General features: G+C 55.1%; 1 protein-coding gene and 1 non-coding gene across 2 annotated transcripts in view; one reads left to right on the top strand and one right to left on the bottom strand.

The window, feature by feature from the left end:
- LOC142431787 (1-phosphatidylinositol 4,5-bisphosphate phosphodiesterase gamma-2-like) overlaps positions 1-22539 on the bottom strand; it is a 70325-nt gene extending 47786 nt beyond the window's left edge. Inside the window, exon 1 of the mRNA XM_075536741.1 lies at positions 22347-22539. Coding sequence (XP_075392856.1) covers positions 22347-22539 — 193 coding nt within the window. The remainder of the gene's footprint in view (positions 1-22346) is intronic.
- LOC142432855 (U6 spliceosomal RNA) lies at positions 2760-2863 on the top strand. The gene has a single exon (XR_012780958.1). It is a non-coding gene; the product is annotated as a U6 spliceosomal RNA (small nuclear RNA).
- Positions 22540-23573: the final 1034 nt, after the last annotated feature.

Below are 23573 nucleotides of genomic sequence, written 5' to 3'. Positions count from 1 at the left end.
CCTTCCCCCTTGTGATGGCTTCCCCTGGATCCTGCAAACTAGAGGCCCTTTGTCTGCGGCGCATGATAAAAATCTCACGGTCCTCAGCCATTGGGACTATGGGCAGAGTGGCAGCATGCTGGGCTGCTCACCACAAGGTCGGCAGCTCAAATCCACCAGTAGCTCCGTGGGCGAAAGCTGAGGCTGTCTAGTCCCAGAAAAATGTAGTGTCTTAAATCCTGAGTGAGACGGAAACTGGTGGTCCTAGAAGGGACAGAGGGGCGCTGCCTTCCTTCCAGCATCATGGCAGACTAGGCAGACATGCCACACGGACCCACTACCACAAAGACCCAAGATGAATCACACAGGGTGCTCATCCAGGAACCGTGAGCTCCGGAGGAAAGGATGTAGCAGTGGCTGCAGACTGACTAGGAGAGTAAGATGAACAAAGGCGGTGAGAAAGGACACGGGCAGGTGGGTCGCTGGCTGGCCAGCGTGGCGCAGCCTGCTTGAGCTCTTGCAAGCAGCATTCCATCCACACCGTGCCTGGCACACCAGTGCGACTGGGGAAAGGAAGGTGGGATCTTCCCACTCCCCAAGGCCACCAGAAGCATGGCTAGGACCCACCCCCACCCATCCAGTTGGCTGGTGACAGCCCCTCCCAGCTCAGTTCACACCAAGAAACAAGTTAGGTGACTCAAGTGAAGTGACGGGATGGTAGAGGGAGCTAAGAGCCACCGGTCAAAAGATCCTCATGAAGAACAGAGGGCACTGGGACCACTTCCTGAACAAGTCAACAGAATGGTATTGAACGCCTCCAATGGACCGAAGGCCCTCGAGATGGATGGACATGGTGGCTGCAACCATGGGCTCGGGCATCAGAGTGATGGGAGGATGGCGTGGGCCAGGCAGCAGGGTTCCGTTCTGGGATGCTTGGGGTGGTTATGGGTCGGAGCCAACTCGATGGCACCCAACAGCCACAACTTCAATGCAAATAAAGATATCAAATGCTCCAGGCAAAAATCAAGGAACAAAACGTTGTTAGAGGAATTCAAGGAAAACACGACCCCCAAATGAAACAATAAGTGAAAAACTCAGAAAATGGTAGGCAGCTAGATTTAGGGCCAGGGGGTTGTCCCTCCCATGCCTGCAAAGGGCCCCATAGAGGAGGTTAGAAAGAAATCCGGCAACCATTAGACACCTATGGTGACCCCGAACTGAGCGTGCTCATACTCAATGCCCCAGCCAGGTGGGAGGTACACCTGGATGGCCCAAACTAGGCCCAGGCTCATGACTACCCAGGTGGGCTCAACCCAGCCAATGGGGTCAACTAATACCTTCAACCACGCCTTTCCCCAGCCAGGGGGTGGGCTAGAATAATGGCAGGGGAGGGGGAGGGTCTCCCTACCCCACACGGGCCAACTCAGGGCCCACAGCCACTCTTACTCTTTTTCACCTTGCTCCTGGTCAGTGGCAGGTCAGAGGGTGGGGGCGTACAGGTGGCACCCAGGTGTGCCCCCTCAGGACCCGCTTGGGGGTCCACATGCACCTGCTCCAGGCTCACAGCCTCTCTTGGTCCCTTGCTCTCTGGCCTCTGCACCCTCTTGCCTCCCTTGCTCCATCAACTCCTCAGTCAGTCCTGGGACCCCCATCACCCCCCTCCCCACCACCACATGGTGCCCTTTCCCAGGCGGTTGCTCGGGCCCAGTTGTGAACCCCTTTGAGATGGTAAAACCTGAAACTTGTCCAGACCTTCATACAAACCCACCTGGATTGTGAAACGGGCTTTGGCATGAATTATTTCACCGTGCAAAGCCAAGAACCAAGGTATGACCCACCTGAGAAACCTCACAAAAACAGCAAACAAATCCAGAAGATGGAGAGTGTCAGCAATAGGTAATGCACCGGAGTAAGTAAAACTACGTCAGAAAAGAGGTAGACCTGGAGGATAATGTGGATTCGTACACACAACGGGCAGCACTCCAGAATAAAGACGGGTCTTGGAAACACCTCTCAGCGCAGACGAAGCAGAGGACATCCTGGGGCATGAAATGAACCAGGCACAAAAGGACAAGTCATGTGTGAGACCACGACCTGTTGGTTCCCGGGAGCAGATGGGAAAGAGAGGGAGGGGAAGTCATGGAGAGAAGGCAGACAGGGTTAAGTTGGGTGCAGGGGGCTGCGGGATATAGTAAAAGGTATCTACAGGAAATGATGGAGGCAGGGGAGGGGCTGGGGGGTTCTGCAAGAGTCAAAGGCAGCAGAGGCACATAGTAAGACAGACACAATCCTGCGACATTAGAGACCTGCACAAATAAATGCTTGCATAGACCACGGGCTGAACGGGTGTGGGGGGGGGAGTGTAGGAGTGCACCCACCAACATGTACGCAGTGACAGAGCACGCCTGTGTACGTGTGCTTACCTTTGCTGTCAATATATACACGAATGTGATGGAAGTATTCAGGGGGAAGAATCATGAAAACTTAGACATAACCAAACTCTTTGGGAGAAAGCGTCACTGGACCTGGACACTCACGACCACAGTCTCAGGGGACAGCAAGGCCAGCCGGCATGACGTCATACGCAAAGAACACATGCTACATCCTACTTTGGTGAATGCACAGAGAGGGAAATCGAAAGGCACCTGGCAGCCATCAGGATGGTGAACTAACAGACCACGTGAATGTCAGCCTCCACCACCCTGAGACCAGAAGAACTAGATGGTGCCCGGCTACGTACCAACTGCCCTGGCAAGGATCACATTAGATGGCGCTGGACAGTGCTCGCTTCAGCAGCACATATACTAAAATTGGAACAATACAAAGATTAGCATGGCCCCTGCGCAAGGATGACACGCAAATTCGTGAAGCGTTCCATATTAAAAAAAAAAAAAGAAGGCATTGGACAGAGTCAGAGAAAACCCCGGAATAAAATGCAAAATCCTAAGAGACTGGGCTTACTGGTCAGATGGCTGGAGATGGTCTTCTTGAGGGCTGACTTGTGGTCGTTATGTAATCTGTTGTCAATTGGAGAGGATTAAGAGTGAAGGGGTGGAGAATAACCTGTCATTCACGTCACAACTTGATGACCTCATTTGGAGGTGCTAAGGAGATAAATATGTAGATCTTTGGATGCGGGACACAGCCTCACTCTCTACTGACAAGACACACGGGGCTATTTTGATGGCAGCCAGAGCCCTGGCCCTGGAAGAGCCACGTGGAGACCCACGCCAGCACTGAGATGCTTCCACCGCCACTGGATCCACAAGACTATCCACCTACTGGCTTGTGATCTTCCAGCATTAGGCGTCAATGTATGTGCTTCATGAGTCTGAAGAGGACTTTATAGATAGGTATCGGACATTTGGGCTAATATTGGACTTATTAACTTGATCTCAACTGGGCTTTGATGTTTTCTCAATAATCAATTGCTCTTGTATATAAAGCTCTTTCTTATACACATAGGAGTGTCCATGAATTTGCTTCTCTAGTCACCCGGACTAGCACATGACCCATCTCTGTCCTCAGTTCCCGAGTACAATGGCCCTCCTTACAGCCTACAAGCTTCATGAGAAGGGTGCTGTCATTGTCACTTGACTCGTAGGGACCCCATGTGACAGAGTAACCACCCAGAGGGTTTCCTTGCTGTCTGTCATCTGTGTGAGAACTTCCACAGAAAGGGGCTCCTGCCTCGCTCTTTGTGGCTGTGGTGAAGACAGACGCACGCACCGTCTCAGGGACACTACACGTCTGAGTCTGTGGCCCACAGCTGCCCTGCTGCTCACCTCCAGACCAGGCCACCGCCGTCGGTGTGAATTCATTGCCCGTCCCTCCCTACCACCCTCGGCTCTAGTATCCATCATTGCCTTCTGTTTACTTATTTCATACAAATCAGATGACAGCATTTTTCCTCTCAGGCCTGACTTTTTCGAGGTTGGTCCTCACCATAGCATCTCTCTCCTCTGTCTCTGGCTAAGCAGCCCCCCCCCCTTGTTGTGTGGCTATGCCGAGTTTCTCACGTGTGTAGTTGAGAGCCAGTCGTTCTGAAAGAAAGACTGCTTTATGTTGCTGGGAACATCCTTCCAGGCCGGGCCCTGAGGTCAAGGCCTCAGTAGCTGGGTGGCTGGGTCCCTCCTGATGCAAGCTGTTCCATGGCCACGTTGTGCCCTAGTGGCACCATCAGAAGTTGTCTCTGGCAGGCCTGGGCGGGGCCTACCTCTCTCGCTTCTAAACCATAGCTATAACCTCTCTGGGAGCAAGCCACGAGGTCTTTCTCTGGGGGAACCGACAGACAGGTTCAAACCACCAACCTTGTGATTGGCAGCCATGTGCTTAGCCCTTGTGCCACCTGTGACCTCCCAGGGACTACATGGAGAGCTGTGCGGTGGGCCAAGGAGAAGACCCACTGCACAGCCAGGGAGGGACAGAGCCAGCTCGTGACCTCAGAGACTGGACCACTCCCCAGACCTTCCGCAAAGGACAACAGCTCTCATGGACCTTGGATCTAGAACCTCCTCCTCTGCAGGGACAGCACAATTCCTCAGGGGGGACGAGGCCCCCTTTCCACATCTTGCCAGGCAACCCTTTTCCGCCCCCAAGTCAGGCTCCAGGGGCAAAACCGCACTGAATCGAGCTTCGGTGGATGATTGCATTTGTGATCACCTGAAGGTTCACGCGGATACCCCCACATGGAGCGAGCCTATGGGCACCTTTTGCCCCAAGCATGAGCTCCCTTGGTATCTCTGTGGCTCACAGTCGGTCATGCCCTGGACCTTTCGAACCTCTTCATCACACTGTGCACAGCTTGCTACGGGCCAGAACTGACCCAAGAGCATCCCGCTTCACCGCACACTTCACAGGCGACACCGAGTGTAACCAGAGCTTGAGGGGGCAGGGAGTCTGTGTCAACGCTAGCAGGAGTGTGTGGAAAGAGGACAAGCAGACCTTGGAGATTGGGGGGGGGGGTGCTCCACTCCACATCTCCCCAAGGAGGCTAGTCTCACAGCAAAGGGAGTCACCTGCATTTGCTGATTTCCCCGTTGCATAGAAAATGGGAGTTTCCACCAGCGTCTGTGACGTGTGCAATGGCACAATGCAGACAATAAGGATATCGTTGACCGTGACCCAACCATGATATGAAAGGAGCACTGCTGAAGGGAAAACAGCGCCTGCGGATTTGCCGCACGGATGCAGGGTGGCCAGCAACCGCCCACAGATGAAGAGCGCAGTGTCCGAGCGGTCGTAAAGCGAGGAACGCCCGCAAAGAAAGGCTCCGCAACAGGAGAAACCTCATCCTCGTCTGGGTGGTACCCGTGGAGACCGGCAAACTGCAGATGCCGTGCCGTACACGCTTTATCTCACACACACACACCCACACACACACACACACACACACACGATCCATTAAAACAAAACCACTGATGTTGTAAGGCGGCCAGACCCTCCCCACCGAGCTCACAGCCTTGCTGGCCAGAGAGGGACTGCTCGCAACAGCTCGGGAGCCGCTGGCCTCCCCGCAGGCCTGGAAAGCCAGCCTCTGGCCAGTGGGATGAGTCAGAGCAGAAACCAGGCAGGGGCGAGCCCAACCACAGTGGGTTTAAAAATACCACTGGGGAAAACAGCAGGGAAGGGGTGGGTGGGTATCCCTGGCCCTGAGACGTCTCCCTAGAGCAGTGGTTCTCAATCTTCCTCATGCTGCGACCCTTTAATACAGTTCCTCACGTGGTGGTGACCCCCCAACCATAAAATTATTTTCATTGCTACCTCATCACTGTTATTTTGCTACTGTGATGAATTGGGTGACCCCTGTGAAAGGATCATTCGACCTCCAAAGGGGTCGCCCTAGAGTGACCGATCACCCTCGGACAGTGTTCTGCCTGTGTGCATTTGAAGGCCTGGCCAAGCAGATGGTCCAGCCGACACCCACGGCTCCAATCTGCTAGTGAAGAGCTGTTAGTGAGGTGGAGGCACATACAGCCATCCTGAGAGGGCTGACAGGCTCCAGTAGCAGGAGCTCCCAGACCGACTGCATCAGTCAGTCACCGTCCATTGGGCCCCGTGGATGGTCAAGCTGTCCCCTGCACAGCACAGCCCCTCACCGTGGGCCTCCCAGAAGGTGGCATCGGAGCCGGTGCACGTCTTCTGAATTTCCAACACAGCTACTATGACATTCCTTCTGTGCCTGGGGGGAATGGCTAAGCGTTCACCTCGGCAACGTGAGGGGCTCATCTTGGAAGGAGACTGGCCAGCCTGGGACAGCTGTGGAAGCAAGCAGCCCTGATCGCAGTGGACGCCGTGATCAAGGAGAACACAAGATGATACATTTTTACAGGCAAGTGGGAGGCGAGCAAAAGAGAACCAGAGTGTAAGCCAGAAAACGGAAGAAAAGCATCATTCCCTCCTGCTTCCCGGTGGAACAGAGACGGACGGCGACCACGGTGCTCTCACTACCAGGTGCAGCTATCGGTCCCTCCTTGTCTGGAGGACAGAAGAATGAAGAAGTCAAAGGTGCAGGGAAACGGGAGTCCAGCAGACAAGTGGGCCACGTGGACATCAGCCTCCAATGCTGACGTGCTGAGACCAGAAGAACTACATGGTGCCTGGATACCACTGCCACGCTCTGAAAGGGATTCCGTTCAAAGGCCTGGGGAGAGTGGGAGGAAAGGGGGGGGTCCCTCAAAATTATAAAGAGCCACAAAGCTTACTAGTTAGAGACTGGTGGGACCCCCAAGATGATGGCCCTGAGTCACCACCCCACCCCATTTCCCATTCAGGTCTGGAACTGAATGCAGCCTCAGGCCCAAGGTTCAACCCAACAGTAGACAGGTCTATAACGAGAACACTACACCTCAGATAATCAACCACTTGGGGTCCAACGGGCAGCCTTTACCCAAGGGCAAAGTTCAGAAGGTTTACAGGAAAAGCAGATGACGCAGGGAGGCCGTGGGAAAGGTTACGTGGCGGGAGTCCAGTGGTGGGGACCGAAACAACTTGTACACTCCTTCTTCAATGGGACACCCACCTGCGCTGGGCACCTCCGGCTACGGTGCCAAAGGCTGAAAGTCTTTATGGGTGCAGACAGCCTCCCCTCTTTCCCGAGGAGCAGGTGGTGGTTTTGAAGTGCTGACCTTGTGGTTATAGATCTTAGAGGGGGGACGTATGATCTCACTCAGACCTGGTCTCATCCAAACTCTGGATGCCTTGAGATATGATACTCTAGTCCCAGAGGCCTGGCCCAGAACACGCAGGTGCCGGCCTGGGTCCCTTGTCCCCTCTCCTCTCGGACAGCATCCTTGGAACATCCGACTACACCCCATCATTGCCCTCGTTTGCTGAGTCACACCATATGTACAAAAACTGCGTGAGCATTGAACCCCCCCCCACAGCGATCCTCATTATAGATACTAAGATTGGGGGCGGGGGGGTTCAGAGAGGTTGCGTCAGATGCCGGAGTCACGCAGCAAGGAAATGGAGGAACCCGTATTCTTGGGTGTAACCTCTCACTTGGCCTTGCAGTCAGATCCCATGCTGCCCATTCTTCCAGCCCTGCTGACCCCCACACAGGCCCTGCACATAGTGTGGAGATTCCAGACTATATCCCTGTCCCTTGTCTCTCAAGACACAGGCAGGTTCCCCTCAGGAGCCCCCAGGACCCTTGAAGAACAAAATCAACCAGAAAACCAACAGCAAGGCATCAGGTTCTGCCTCCAAACTGGTCTCCTTCCACCCACAGATGGAGAGATGCCATACCTCTAGCCCCCAAGTGCTGGCCCAAAGGGCACGGATGCTGGCCTGGGTGCTCTGCCCAATCTCCTCGTGGAGGACACCCCAGGCCTGTCCACCTACCACCCCTGCTGCCGCGGCTGCTGCCACAGTCTGCCCCCGCCCATAGCAACCCTATCTATGCGCAGCAGAACTCAACACCGCCGGTCCTGCACCGTCCTCACAGTGGTTCCTGTGCCTGAGCCCATTGCTGCAGCCACGGTGCCCGTCCATCTTTACAAGGGCCTCCCTCTGTTTCCTTCCCTGTCTATCGAGTCCGAGCTGCCCACTGAAAGGCCACCGAGCAGCCACCGGGGCCGGGAAGGTCACCGCAGTTAGATCACAGTCTGCTGTTGGGTACGACATCCTCACGATCCCTCTAGATTCTGAGCGCCCGTGGGGTTCAGGGGACAACGTCCCCCTCAGCTTCCCTCTGGATCAGCGGGCAGGCGAGACAGATGTTCCAGGCAAACCCCACCGGCCCAGCGCCACACGGTGGATTCTGGCTCACAGCATGTGTGTGGGACTGAGCAGAACTTCCCCACCACATTTCCAAGGCTGTCAGTACCTTTATGGGAACAGCTGGCCTTGTCTCTCCCACCCTGTGGCTGGTGGGGTGGAAAACGGAACCTTTCCATTTCAGCCAAACGCTTCAACCGCTGCCCGACCAGAGTTCCTTCCAAGGCAGCCCAACAAGGCTGTAAGTCTTTACTGAAGCTGACGGCCTCATCTCTCTCCCTTGGGCGACTGGTGGATTTTACCTGCCACCTCGGAGCTCACCAGCCCCCTGGCAGAAACCACATGGAAGAGATGGAAAGGCAGCTGACTACCTGCCTGTGGCCCCATTTTCTCATCTGTCCAGTGGGGTGAAACAAGTGTTCCCACAAAAAGATTGCTGAAGAGCTAAGCAAGTGGGTGAGACAGGGTAGACTAGAGAAACAAATTCATAGACACTCCTATATGTATAAGAAAGAGCTTTCTACACAAGAACTGTTGAATACTGAGAACACATCCCAGTTCAGTCCAGATCGAGTCCTTACGTCTGATATTTGCCCCTGTGTCCTATACCAACCTATAAAGTCCTCTTCAGACTCACGCAGCACATGCAATGATGAAGATTGCAAGAAGATCACAGGACAGTGCGTGCGAAGTCTTGTGGATCCAGTGGCGAGAGAAGCATCTCAGCCTGGCAGGGGTCTCCACGTGGCTCCTCCAGCTCCAGGGCTCTGGCTGCACCAGGCTCATCATCAGACACGTCTTGCAGGGAGTGAGTGTGTGTGTGTCCTGCCTCCAGCGAGCTATTAGGCATCAAGCTGCAACCCGATTGGCAGGCTAACCTCCACCCCCCCCTTCACTCGTAAGTCTCAAGTTGACAACGGATGATGTAACGGCCACAGCAAGTCAGAAAAGATACAGAGCTCCCATCCTGGTTGCCCGCGGTGGTGCCATCAGCGCGGCGCTGGACTACGAACAAAAAGGCCATCTCTGATGAAAGGCCCTGGGGATCCGCTTCCCAAACTCCTACAACATGCGCAGTTCCCTGAGCCAGGCCAACTCCATGCCACGTGGTCTGTCCCTCTCTCAGCATTAGCCTTGGCGGGGCTGGCAGTGGCAGCAGGGATGGTGGGGGGCAGGGGAGACCCTCAAGAGCGGGAAACATGGTCAAGGTGGGTTTGAGGAGGAGGGGCGTCAGGGTGGCGAAGGGCTTCATGCAAAACAGGTAACTGCGTGAAACACACGCTGAAGGGGTGGCCTCTGGTCAAACAGACAACAGTTACTTGCTAGGGACAGTGAGCAGGTGAGGCAGCCCAGCCTGGATAGAGGATGTGGTCAAGGCTGTAACTGCTTCCCACAGGAACAGTTGTAATGACATCTTGCCATGTGCTTTGCCAGAGGTGCCCACGACCACCCCAAGGCATGTGGAGAAACTGAGGCCCAAGGTGGGCACGCTGGGTACAAGCTTCCGGATGGAGAGTCCCAGACTGGAGACACGAACTGGGGAGCAGTCGGAAAATAGACCACCACATTCCAACCCTGGGGTGGAAGGCACCCCACAACGGTCACACGGCGGGCTCGAGTGCCTGGTCATCCTGAAGGTGACCACATTCTGTCCTGCTGCACTTGAGAACGCGGACTCGGCATCGACAACCACCACCATCCACAGTATGCACCTCGTTCACCGCGCAGTCGGCAAAGCGTCCACCCACGGTGGCAGGCAGTTCTACCGCCCCATGACCACGCAGACCCAGGGGACACAGGTCCTCGGTGCTGCCGGGCTATGACACGGTGCTTTATGGAAGGACAGCTGAGATCTCACGCCCCGCGGGCGGTGAGCCAGGCAGGCGGCAGGTGAGCCAGGCAGGCGGCAGGAACATGAGGCCCCACATGGCCTCACATTGTTGGAGGCACTCGACCCCCACCAGGGTCATCCGAGTGGCTGCCTCTTGGGGACACACCTTTGCTGTGAGGAGGAGGGGGAAGGGGAGAGGGGAGGAGGAGGAAGGCAAAGGAAGTGGGTGACTCTAAGGCAGTGGGTCTCAACCTTCCGCATGTCTGGACCCTTTCGTACAGCTCCTCATGCTGTGGGAACCCCAACTCTAAATTTATTTTCATTGCTACATCATAACTGTAATTTTGTTACTGTTATGAATTGTCATGTAAATATCTGATAGGCAGGATGTATTTTCATTGTGACAAATTAAACATCATGAAAGCATCGTGATTCATCACAAAAACAATATATACCGTATATACTCGTGTATAAGCCGAGTTTTTCAGCACAAAAAATGTGCTGAAAAACTGGGGTTCAGCTCATACATGGGTCAGTGGTACCCCAGTGAGGTGTAACATCTCGCTGGGCCCCCCTACCCCACCGAGGTAACAGGACGAGTGACTGTTATCTCGCGGATGATTGCCGTTTCTCTGCTGTCCATTCAAAGTCCCACTGACACTGCAGGGCTCTGAATGTTTGCTTACTCACATCTAACCAATCAGAGCCGTCCTATGACGTGTATCTCTGAATAAGCCTTTTAAAGACCGTGTGTGAAGGATGTGGCATGAATGGATGTCATCTGGTAGCCCGACTAACAAAAGGAGGAAATCTCATGAAGCCTGACATAGAGTTAATAGCTAAGTGGGTTCAAGATGCATGGGAAGACATTCCAGAAGACATGGCGCGACGTGCCTTCCAGAAATGTAGTATTAGTAATGCTATGGATGGCAGTGAAGACTGCGCTTTGTATGAAAATGACAGTAGTGATGGTGATGACGGCGATCTCAGTGAGGACAGCATCTATGAGGACCTCACACCAGCTGAAGCTCTGCATTGGGATACAGATGATGATAAGGAATCCAGTTTTGAAGGATTTTAACTCTTTACATTTTAGCTTGGTTGCTAATTGAGCTCAGGGAATAGTACTCTTAAGGTATTGTTGATACCTTATTTTTGTTGAAGCTATTTTCCACTTACTGTGCTGATTTAAATGACTTGTCCTTTTAGTTATGTTTTTATTTAAAATAAATATGTAAATACATTACCTCACTGATGTCTCAATTTTTAGTAAATTTACTTTCATTTGTTTCGATTATTGAAACTCACCAATAGCTTCTGCATTTTCCATCCGAGGCTTATACTCGAGTCAATCAGTTTTTCTGGGGCGGGGGGGGGGGGGGGGGGGGAGAGGAGCTGACACCAAGCGCTCAGGTGGAAAGTAAATGTTTAGAAAGTAAGGAGGGCGACATACGTACAAATGTGCTCGATACACCCGATGAACAGATTATCGTAAGAGCTGTAAGAGTCCCCAACAACATGACCTTTAAAAAATAATAGCAACAATAAATATGATTGATGAAGAAGAAGAAGAAGGCCGCCCACGTCAAATTACTTCCACTTGTTTCCTTTTGGCCTTTTTCCTGTGGCCACTCCCTAAGCAGGCCCAGCTTGTGTGCACACCCAGCAGGTCCTCAGCCAAGGCCAGAGCTGCCCTGTGAGGACCGCCCCTTGTCCCTGCACCAGCAGTGCCTCCCAAAACTGGTTCCCCAAACTCTCGCTTTAGGGGTGGCCTGGGGCTGGCGTGGGCACGAGGGAGGAAGCAGGCATTCCCAGATGCCCCTGAAGTGGCCCCTGGGGTGAGGCTTCGCACAGCCAGCAAGCTGATAGGAAATCCGTGTCCCCACATCTGGGTGCACTTCAGCATGTGAAGAGAAAACAGACGGCTATCGCCTTCCCAAAAAAACACACCTTTTCTTCTAGAAGGTGTGGTCAAACAAATGGTTCTAGACTTGAGACAGAAGCCACGTCCCTGCCCCTGGGTGGGCAGTTTACTGGCCTGTGTTGGACGGCGACAGGTGGCCTGGGAGCACGAGGCAAGGCAGAGCTCTCTGCCTGCAGGAAGCAAGTGTTCAGTGGGACGACGCTCACCAACTCTGACGCATGGGCCTCACTAAAATAGAACGAGCCACTGGGGAGATGCAAATGCCAGCCACAGCGAGATAGCACTTCACACCCGCTCGCATGGCTGGTAGTCAAAGGGAAGACCCTGAAAAGTGCTAGGAAGGGTGACTGGTCAAGGTCAAGTTTGGGCCTTCAATCTGGAGTGACCTTCACCCTACCCAAGCCACTGTCATCCATTCACTTCTGACTGATAGTCCCACACCTCTGCAGGGTTTCCAAGGCTGTGAGTCTTGACGGGAGCAGAAAGCCTCCTTTCTCCATCCCCAGAGTGACTGGTGGCTTTGAACTGGCAACCTCATGATGAGTAGCCCAACGCTTAGCCCACGGCACCACCACGGCTCATGACGCAGCAAGTGCACCCTAAGGTAGATGCCGAAGGCAATGAGAATGTCGGCAAACACAACTTGTCCAGGGATGGTCCAGTGAAAGGTGGAAATGGTCCCAGGCCCATCAGCTGAAGGACAGGAGCCCAAATGTGTGGGAAGGGCCTGGCTTCCTAGCCTCCACCGGATCTTCAGTGGCACCTTACAGAAGCTTTAACTAGGCTTCGATGAACACACTGCAGATGGTGGGACTGTAGACTACATGGGGGTGCTCAAACTTGTGGTCAGGGCAAGAACCGATGTACAGGCCTGGTCAGGACAAAACCAGTGTGGCTATCAGATGGGATGTCAAGGAGACGCTTCTGGCTAGGGGCAGAGCTTAACCTGTCCATCCAATGGTGTCTGGATGACATGTCTATGGGGGCGTGGCCTCTGTGAGAGTAAGACCGACCAGAGACTAAGCCTCTCAGTCACACTGTCTTCCCTCTCACCAGGACTCCACTGGGACCGTGTCTGGTGGTCCATACGGGGCACCTGACCCCCAAGAGCTACATAACTCTGCACTCACCGGCCTGTGATCCCCCTGCCTCCCACTTCCCCTTTCCCATGATTGGCCTGCAGTTACCCATGTCTGAAGAGGCCCCAGCTGGCCTCGGACCCCAGACTGGAATCAGTCTGGTCTAGGGCACCTTCTTGATATAAAGCTCTGTCTCGTGCAAAGAGGAGTGTCACTGCTTGTTTCTCTAGATGAACGGACATTGAGCAGCACAGGGCCCCGAGAGAGGCTGCCTCTGGGTAAACAGAGTGGCCCTGAGTGGGCGTCCACTTAAGGGCAGTGAGGTTGGTTGCTCGTTGGTTGGTTGGTTTTGAGGAGGAAGGCGGGATTAAAGGAAGCACGCCTGTGAAGCAGTGAGCACAGTGCTGCCCCCCACCAACCCCCCCCCTCCGACCTCCAGACTCAGAGGCTGGTCTCCCCTCTTGTGGACCCTGCTTCAAAGCCGGAGACCACAAGAGCCTCGTTCTCCTTGGTTCCAGAGACACGTTCGCATCCAAACTCAGCTCGGACCTACCACGTACCCCAAATTAGCACGAACACATAAACCATGCTGTAAACAGCTGTGTGTGCGTGTGTGTGTGTGTGTGTGTGTGTGTAAACTGCAAAGAAATCTCGCTTTAAACCAAGCCGTACGTTTAAAACAAAGTGCAACAGAATTGAGTCGCCTCGCGGCATGTGGAACTTGAACAAGGAAGATCAAGGGAGGGTCATTGACGCGTCGGACTGATGGGGCTGCAGAAGAGACTGGAGGCACTATAGACTGTCAACAGAACAGACATCTGTCCAGGAGGAAGGACGGCCAGAGTGCTCCTGAGAGGCAGGGATGGGGAGACTTCCTCTTACAAACTTCGGACATGTGGTCAGGAGAGACCAGCCCCTGGAGAAGAATATCGTGCTTGAGGTGGCGGGGCAGCATGGGAACAATAGTCAGGATGGCAGGACTGGGCAGCGGTTCCTTCTGCTGGGCACCAGGTTACCATGAGTGGACCCGACTCAACAGCACTGAACAACAATAGCAACGTGTATCATACCCGTGCCTAGTGGTTTAATACATTTACAAAGTAGTACAGCCATTACCCTAAGGAGGATTAGAACTTTTTCTGCAAAGAGGATATAAATATTTGGGGGAGTTTTCCCCAAATCCATCTGTGTAAGGCAGTGAAAATTGGCTCCAGAAAAATCTCTAGAGCAAATCCATTTCCCATTTAACCATTTATCCGCATTTTTTGTTTCAGGGCTTCATTTGTAATCCAGTTAGTGAAATAGCACCCTACCCACTTCCTCCCCGGGTTCCCAGCCTCCGTTTGCCCATCCTTCCCGCCCGCTCCCAGGCTTCCGAGCTTTGTTTGGAGTGCAGTGCAGCCCGTCTGGTCTCAGAAGGAGTCCGTGAGGTGCTGTGGGCTGCTATCTACAAAGTCAGGGGTTCCAACCCACCAGCCTGTCTTCAGGAGAAAAGTGAGGCAGTCGACTTCCGGAAAGAGTTGTAGTCTATGAAACCCCGTGGGGCAGTTAGTCTACTCTCTCCTCTGGGTTGCTAGGCGTTGGCATGGGCTCGAGGGCAGCTGCGTTCGCCTTATGCTAATCCATCTCCATGTCTCCTTTCTCAGCCTGAATCCTGCTGGACACATACACACTGCATCACAACGCTCGGCCCCTGACGGCAGCCGCCAGCACAGAGAAAGCGGCTTCTTATGAGATTTCCCCAGTGGCGCCCAGAATGAGACGCCCCTTTAGCCCTAAGCTGGCACCACCCTTTCTGTGGCTTCACCACAGCCCAGCCCGGTGATGCCGCGCCTCCTCTGTGTACCCTCCCCTCCGAGGCCAACCCGGCCTGATGCCAAAGAGGCTGGCCAGCCGGCCACCCTCCTGAGGCTCAGATTTGGGGGGGTCTTTGGCCCAAGGAGGGCTCAGTGAGCCGGGCTACGGGGAAGCCTGTGTGCGTGCACACTCCATGAAATGTGTGCGTGTGTATAAACACAAGCACACGTACCCACTCCCACCCAAATGCACACAAATCCCAGGACCACTGGCCCGGCTGGCCAGCCCTTCCAGTGGCACTAGTCACCTGACAGCAAGTAAGAAGTCAGCTCCCGGAAGTGCATTTGCAGATGCAGCCCCCTTTATGCGGACCTTGCAGGAGGGCAAGCGAAATCCCATTGTGTAGATGAGAAAACCGATGCTCCTGGAGGAAGGGCAGCCGAGGGGGGAGTGCAAGGACCTGCAGCCAATGCGTGGTAAGGCCGAGGCTGGAAGTGGGCCGAGTGGCTGAAGAGGAAGCTGTCACGGAGCTGTCCTCACTTAACCCCAGATATGGCCACCCGGCAGCAGGGCCTACCCCCACCCCCGGAAGTGAGGGGGACAGAGGTTCAGCAGGGTTCCCAGTGCTTCCCCAGATTCGCTTGCTGACCAGCCATCGGGGACAACTGCTGTGCACCCAGCGAAGCTCCCCGGACAGCCCCGAGTCCAGTGCACTGTGAGGGTAGCCGAGGTGCAGAGGTCAGGCACCTCCAGAAAGGCAAGAAAAGTCAGTACTGGGATTTTTGGCTTCAACCTCACTGGTTCCTGCCAGGCCACTCAGTGCCTGGCTCTGGGCTAGCCTAGGCTGATCAATGGCCCGTGATCTCCAGAACCAGACAGGGCAGGTGGGGACAGGAAGCTCTTTCTGGAAGAGCTACTGCTTCAGAGTGAGCAAAGTAGGTGACACAGGTGACCAACACCCACCGTCCCTGGGTGACGCATCGGTTGGTGCCCCAGGCTACTTGCTGATACTTTAGAGGTTAAAACCCACCGGGGCGCACCTCAGAAGAAAGGCCTGGTGATCCAACTGCTGGGAACCCCAAGACACACTGAGGGCCTCGAGCTGAGGTCAACTAGATGGCCAGTGACTTTCACAACAAAGAAGCGGGGGATGGGGGTAGGGAGTCAGACCCACAACATCTCCAACCCCCAGTGCTATCTCTCAAGCTAGATGCTCCCTGTAACAGCCTCCTGGCAATCAGAGCAGGACATGGCCACACTCCATCCACCTCCCTCCCCACTGACCGCCAGATGGAGTTCTGGGCTGGGAACCCGCCACGGCCAGAGGCCTCATCACAGGCGCAGTCACAGCTACCTGGAGATGCAGAGGGCCACACCAGAGGCAGGGGAGAGACGAGGCCCCAGCAGCAAGAGCAGAGGCTCACACAGCTCACGGTGGCCCCGTCCCGATGAACGAGGAGTCCCTGTGTAGTGTGTACGTGCCTGCCACGCTCCGCTGCTGAGCAAAAGGTCTATAACGAAGTACAGCACGAGAAAGGACCGAGCAGGAGCATCAAGCTGTGCCATGCTCGCCGTCACGCCAGCAAGGGACCACAGCACCACACCACAGCACCCCCCTGTGCCACACTCCCTCCCAGACCAGCAGGACGCAGGCCAGCTCAGCGAGGACCTCCGGTGACAGGCGTATGAGGCGAAACCTAAAGCCAAACCCCCTGCCGTCGAATGGACTGTTTGTAGCGGCCCCCCGGTGCAGCGCGGAACTGCTCCATAGGTTTCCAAGGCGGAAGATCTGCAGGTGCACACTGCCACGTCTGCCTCCCCTGGGCGGCTGGGGGGCTTGAGCTGCTGGCCCTTCCTGTGAGCAGCCCGACACCGAAGCCACTGTGCAACACGACAAGAAGGGCTCTTCAGAGTCGTGTGGCAGACTCCAGCATGTGCACAGCACAGACGGACAAGTGGACATTCCCGCTGTGCAGGTCTACGGCCTCCCTCAGGCCTCTAGAGAGGGGGAAGCTCCCCGATCACAGTCCTGAGGAGCCACAGCTAACCACCCTACCCCAGATGGAACCAGAGGAGACCCCAGGACTCGCGGCAGCCAATCTCCAAGTCCAAACAGGCGCTTCTGGCCAGCCAGAGCCCCTTCCCAGGGCCCACACCCCCACCAGCCCACAGCATGAAGCCCAGGTGGGGGGGAACCCCATGAAGCTGAGAAGCTTATCTGTGGAGACGAATGGCGGCTCTCATCAGAGACAAGGGGAGAGTCCTCGGACTGAGTGTGCACCACATCCACTTCCGCAAGGCCAGCTGTCGTGTTCCCGGGTTCTCACCAGATCCATCCACCACTCACAACTCCTCCCCCTTGGAGGCTGAAGGCCTCCTTTCTCCATCCCCCAGAGCCGCTGGTGGGCTTGAACTGCCAACCTCGTGATGAGCAGCCCAACGTCTAGCCCACGGCGCCACCAGGGCTCGTGACTCAGCAAGTGCACCCTAAGGTAGATGCCAAGGGCAATGAGAATGTCAGCGAACGCAACTTGTCCAGGGATGGTCCAGCGGAAGGTGGACATGGTCCCAGACCCATCAGCTGAGGGACGGGAGCCCAAACGTTCAGGAGGGGCCTGGCTAGAGACCGACTGGCGACTGTGTTCCAGAACCACCCTGCTTCTCCCCAGTACCAAAGCCGCCCCAAGGAGACATGCTTGCACACAAAGGGAGGCCCAGAGCACTGCTGCTAAGTCACAGAAACCCTGGTGAAACAAAACGCCAACCTATGAAGCTACTGTTTCTCAGTACAGCCCCCCGTCTGGGTCTGTGCACCTCCGAATGCAGCACTTCCCTCCCTCTAACCCAGCGGTTCTCAACCTGGGGGTCGCGACCACTTTGGGGATCGAACGACCCTTTCACAGGAGCTGTCCCATTCATAACAGTAGCAAAATGACCGTGATGAAGTAGCAATGAAAATACTTTTATGGCTAGGGGGTCACCAGCACATGAGGAACCATATGAATGAAAGGGTCGCGGCATGAGGAAGGTTGAGAACCACTGCCCTAACCTTTCCCAGAGAATTCTGGGCCCTGCCGTTGACGCCACGTCAAAACAACAGTTGGTGCATCCTCGGGGGACCCATATTGTTCCTTTCTGAGGATCCTTGAGTTTGGGGAACAACAGAAAGTCTGATGGGGCAAAATCAGGGGGTGGAGGAAGGATGGGGATCAGGTTTCCCAACAAACTTCTCCCCTGACAGAACTTGCCCCCTTTTGAAGAAAAAGGGCAGGTGCTTTGCTGTGATGGGGAGACGTTCTCAGCACAGCCTCCCTGGTCCTTTCTGTACCAATGCGGTTTCTGTTTCCTGAAAACTACTGTAAGCCCAGGGTCATCCAGCACCCTGCCAAAAAAAACCAGGATAGCCCTTTGGGCCAAAAGAAAAACAACATCTCATCATTACCTGCGCCGGAAAAAAACAAACAAACCTTTTTACCTTTTTGCTTTGAACTGGCCCAATACATCCGCTCAGAAGCCACTGTCTAGATTAAAAATTTTTAGCAGCAACTTGAGAAACTAAAACAGGCGTATAATGGAAGGAACTTGTCAGTAGCCATCTACTGACCAGATCGATGAAACCAAACTCACTGCCCTCAAGTCCATGCCCACTCCTACGGGGCAGGGCAGGGCGGCCCCTGTGCATTTCTGAGACGGTAACTTCCCACAGGAGTAGAAAGCCCCGTCTCTTTCTCCCACGGAGAGCTGGTTTCGAACTGGGGGCCTTGCAGTTAGTAGCCCAATGCATAACCACTGCACCACCAGAGAGGCAGGCTTTAACCTGTTCTGTGTTGAATAAGGCCCAGCATTTATGACCTGGGAACCCTAGTGGCCATGTTTTCTGACTGGGCCGTGCATGTCCCTTGGCCTCTTTACCACCTTCCCATTAGACCACCTGCTCCATCATCCTGCTCGTCCCCAGTGGCACGCACCACACATGACACACGCCAAAGCCCTCCCGGGGGGGTGTGCTGAACCCACAATGGAACAGATTTCCTGCAGAACACGGGGACTGTCATCCATGACAGAGGACAGCCCTGGGAGAATCAGGCGAGCCAATTTCTCAACCTGGTAACAACAGCAGGCCTGTGCCAAGGTCCGGAATAGAAGTGTCCGGCCCCGACACAGACAGGGAGCAGGGCGGGTCACCGGGGTGGAGGAAGGAAAGCCATTCAATACACCCAAGTGGATGCAGTCATCCCGTCCCTGCGAAAGCGCCATCCCCCTGACTTGTGATGGTAGGGGGTTGGGCAGCAGGAGTTGAAAGCATTGTACGTGCATCAGTTCCTTCGCCCATCACAAGAGCCTCATGAGACTGGCTGTCTTATTAAGTGCCTTCGACAGAAGAGGCTACGGAAGCAAAAGACGAGAAAATAACAGCCGGAGGGCGTGCGCCCCAGAGCCCAGCGGGCTTCGATTTGAGCCCAGGCCGCTGGGATCCAACACCTGTGCTTCTGTGTATTAGAAGTGCACATCCTTACAGACTCTGGGGACACTGGCTGAATTTGACTTCTGATGGGATGCTGGATCCTGAGAGGACCTGGAAGGGCCCTTTCAAACCACGGATGTCTTCTTAGCTAGCAGGTGTCAGTGAGAGTGCCCATATACTTAACAGCTAAAACAAACAAACAAACAAACAAAAAGTGTTCCCTAATGTGACAGCTATAAGGCTTGGTGATGTAGTGGTTGAGCTACTAACCACAAGGTCAGCAGTTCAAAACCACCAGCTGCTCAAAAGAAACAGGAGGCTCTCTATAAGCTCTTGTATGGAGGTACAGTCTCAGCCAGTCTGTCCTACCAGGTCACTACAATTCACGTAATGCTCACCCAGCAAGATTAGCCAAGTCATATGAAGCCTGACAGCTTCTGCCTCCACTCCTCAACTTGCCACATAACAGTCTGACCACCCTGAAACCACCACACCGTAAAAGTTCCGGTCAGCAGTCCCAGGATGACCCAGCCTACCAGCATGACCATCCAAGTGACAATGAGTGAGTGAGGTCTCCTGCATGTCCTGAAGGGGGTGACCACCAGCTAAGGACCACCAAGTGACCTCAGTAGATGCCACTGAGAACAGAACCACCCAGCTGAGCCTCATCTGAATTTCCGCTTTAACTAATCTACTGTTACATCAAATGATCTCCACTCATCCCACCACATTGAGATGTACATCCATCCCTGCTGGCCACCGGGCAAATCCCTCCTGTCATTTCTCACGACAGGAGCTGCCCACCTTGAGGCCTGCCTCCTGTTCATCTACGTCACCCCCACATCCCAAGGACAGCAGCCTTCAGTCTTGCCATGGTACCCAGTGCACCTCCCCACCCCCACCCCACTAGGGGACTGCAATGGCTGGTCTCCACTGTACCTTTCTTCCCCTTGGCCCAGCAGAGTCTAGCACCTAGGACGTTGGCAGTCAGTGGACAGTCATGACGGGTCTCGGAACACCTACTTCACCCCGTGACACTTCACCGCTCTGACTGAAGCAAGGGCATGCTACCTGTGGGGTTGATGCTTACGCTATGTGCGGAAAGGAAACTGAGGTTCAGAACACGGAGCAAAGCTCACACAGCAAGGCTCAGCAAGGAGAGCAGGAGCCCAGCCCTGCAGTCCCGCCACGATCAAGTCAGCGCGGTACCAGAAGGAGGAAGCCAAGGAGTTCCCTTAGAGCCAGGTTTACCCACCCTGAAGAGCGACTAAGCTCACCTGTGGAGCGTATGAGGGGCCCAGGAACCTCTACTGCACAAAGCCCCCAGGTGCCCCTGGTCGGTCAGGCACGAGACTCACGGGCCGAGAAGAGGAAAGAGATGCCACCATCCACTCTCCTGGGGCACACCTGTGTTTACCCTCACTGCCAGCTCTGCCACCTGCAGGCCCCGCCCCGCCCCAGTGGCAGCCGGTTCCGTGCCACCTGTGAGGCCGAGTGTGGACAACAAAAACAGAGCGGAGCGGGAGGGTCTGTGGCTGCCTTCACACAGGGCACCCTCCAAGCAACGCGTCTGGCTCTGGGCCATCTGGGGTCTGCCCAGTGCCAAGGCCAAGGCCAAAGAAACCTTTGGAAAGTGATTCCCCTTCCTGGAGATGAGAGAGAAAAGAGAGATAATTCCACCAAGCAGCGTTGCCTTCCGACCCTCCATGGTGGTAGTACTGGCGAGGGCAGGATGGGGACCGGACCTGTGGGCTGGAGCCTCGGGAAGGACCGCCTCTGCTGCGGAGCGCTGCCAAGCCAGCATTTAAAGGCAATGTGTACCACACAACCCGGCCAGAAGGTCAAGCCTCTCACAGCCCTATCTGTACACATGAGCCTGGTGCAGTAGCCCATCACACGCTGGACCTCGAGGTTGGTAGTTTGAACCCAAATGTGGCTTTCTGCTCCCGTGAAGGGTGACAGCCTTGGAAACTCTGAGGGGCAGTTGTACCCTGTCCTAGAGGGTCCCTACAGGGGCGGCATTGACTCGAGGTCAGCGAGTGAGTGAGACGCACGTGTGTTCACACAAGAGGTGCTCCAGGAGTCTCCACAGACACCCCAGGAGCCAAAGACAGACCCACAGCCCACAATGTGCGCCCACCAGGTCACACCTGGCCATTGTCAGGGAGGCCAAGGGGCCCCTGAATGACTGCCACAGGCTAATCAGGATGACCCATCAAGATAATGACAAAAGGAAACAGTCAAAATCAAAACACCAGCGGGGCATGGAGGAGGGGGTGTAGGAAGCTGTGTGTGTGTCCAAAACACACCACACATGTCACGCGGGCACCGAACGTTTCCCAAAGGCCAAGGAAACGGACCGTAACCTTGAGCCTGGGGCTGGGGCAGGCAGACCTGCATCTCTGATTTATTCCATTCCCCCCTGCCCCCCCCCCCGACTCACTTCAGTGTGCATTATTGTTTCTTTTTTTAAAATATATTATCATTTTTCAATGACATCCAAGTTCCTATGAAGCAAGATGCCAACAGGGGCACATCCCTACAACTGGCCCTGCCCTCGATCACCGCCAGTCTCGAGAACTTTAGGAATGGAGTCCACTGCGGCTCTCAAGGGGGTCCAGGCAGGGCCACAGAGCCCCTGCTGCAGGGCGGGGGACCTCATCAGAAAGCTAAAAGCACAGTGAGGGGCTGGCTGTCTCCCTGTCCCAGCCGCAGTTGGCAACACACTAAGAAGATACTGAGAGCCCAAGCTGGGGAGGGCAGCATGTGCCAGCCTGCTCGATGGACCAGGACAGACACTGGAGCCAAGAAGATGCAGACCCCTGACACTATAGGTCATGAGAGCCCCCTCTCCCAGCCCAGGCCAGTCACCCAACCTTAATGTCAGGCTCTCCCTGAGGACCCTGCTGAGCCACTGCATCAGGATTCCACCACCTAAACCCATCTGCTCCAGACTCAGAGACCAGGGCAGAGCCTCTGCACCCTGGTGCCCAGACCAGCAGCACCTGCAGGATCCAGGTGGGACAGGAAGCAGAGGGGCCAGGTACTCACCGAAGCCCTCGATCTTGTCGGCTGTCTTGCTCCAAGCCACCTGCCGCGTCTCCATGATCACCTGGACGGTCCTGCGCTCGGGCGTGGACTTGCGGAAGCTGAAGACGGTCATCACCGTGCCCAGCTCCAGTGCTCTCTTGATCTGACTCTTTTCGTACTCCGGGAGGGCGTCCACGTTGGCTGAGGTCATCATGGTCGGGCAGCCGGGGTGGGGGCACGGCAGGCGGGAGGAAACGGGCAGGCTGGGAAGAGAGGAGAGCGCGCCGGTTTTAATTTATTCTTCGCACTCGTGTCAATCAGAAGGAGCCGAGGAGAAGGCTGAAGTGGCAGGAGTCACCGGCCTCTGGAATAACCCTCTGGAACAAGTAGCTTAAATGGGGGGCAAGGGGCTGGGAGGGGCCCCTCTAATCCTCAACCGCCCAAAAACCGCTACCAGACTTTGAATATCCAAAGCAGCCCAGCCCAGCCCAGCCCAGCGGTACCAGCCCTCGGCCCACACCCAGTGTGATCCTACAGAACATTTGAATAGCCAAAACATCTCTGACCACCCTCCAACACCCAACCCAGCATGCCCACTGCCTCATTGGATGGGGCAGGACTGCACCCCGAGGCTATAGAGCTTCAGGAAAGAGCAGAAAGCCTCTTTCTTCCAAGGAGATGCCAGCAGGCCAACACATAAAAACAGCAGAAAGAAACAAACAGGGCAAAGGGGTCCTGTGGTCTCAAGTTCAAATCCTGGCTTAGGCTCCTGCTGACCACATGGCCTGGGGCAGATGCTTAGCCCCACTCCCACTCCCACCCCGGGTCTGTTCTGTCCTCTGTAGGAGGGGAGTGTTTGGAAATTTGGAATGTTGTGCCACCGGCACAGCCCCTGGTGTGATTTGGACATCCGGTGTATGCTCCATGGGTGCACAGTCAACGCATGACAGTAAGACACCCAAGTCCCACATCTCGGGGTCACCCTCATCTTGAACCTTCACCCCACATCCAACCCACCAGCAAAGCCAAGGCCCGGCCCACGTGCCCCTTCACTGCTCCCCAACTCCCTGCCTCCATCCCCGCCCACGCCCCCCGCCCCGCAAGAGCCAGGAGGGCCTTCCCAGAAGCTGCGGCACATCCCTGTACTCTTGCGGTCAGCATTCCACACAGACAAGCCCAAAGCCCATCCCAGTCTGTGGACCCCTTCCCTGATCACTGGCCCCCTGCTCTGTCCTTTGTGGACTCCAA

This window comes from Tenrec ecaudatus, chromosome 18, assembly GCF_050624435.1.
Source record: "Tenrec ecaudatus isolate mTenEca1 chromosome 18, mTenEca1.hap1, whole genome shotgun sequence".
In the NCBI taxonomy this organism is placed as follows: Eukaryota; Metazoa; Chordata; class Mammalia; order Afrosoricida; family Tenrecidae; genus Tenrec; species Tenrec ecaudatus.
The sequence above is the reverse complement of the archived record's forward strand: the minus strand, read 5'-3'. Positions and strand labels throughout refer to the sequence as shown.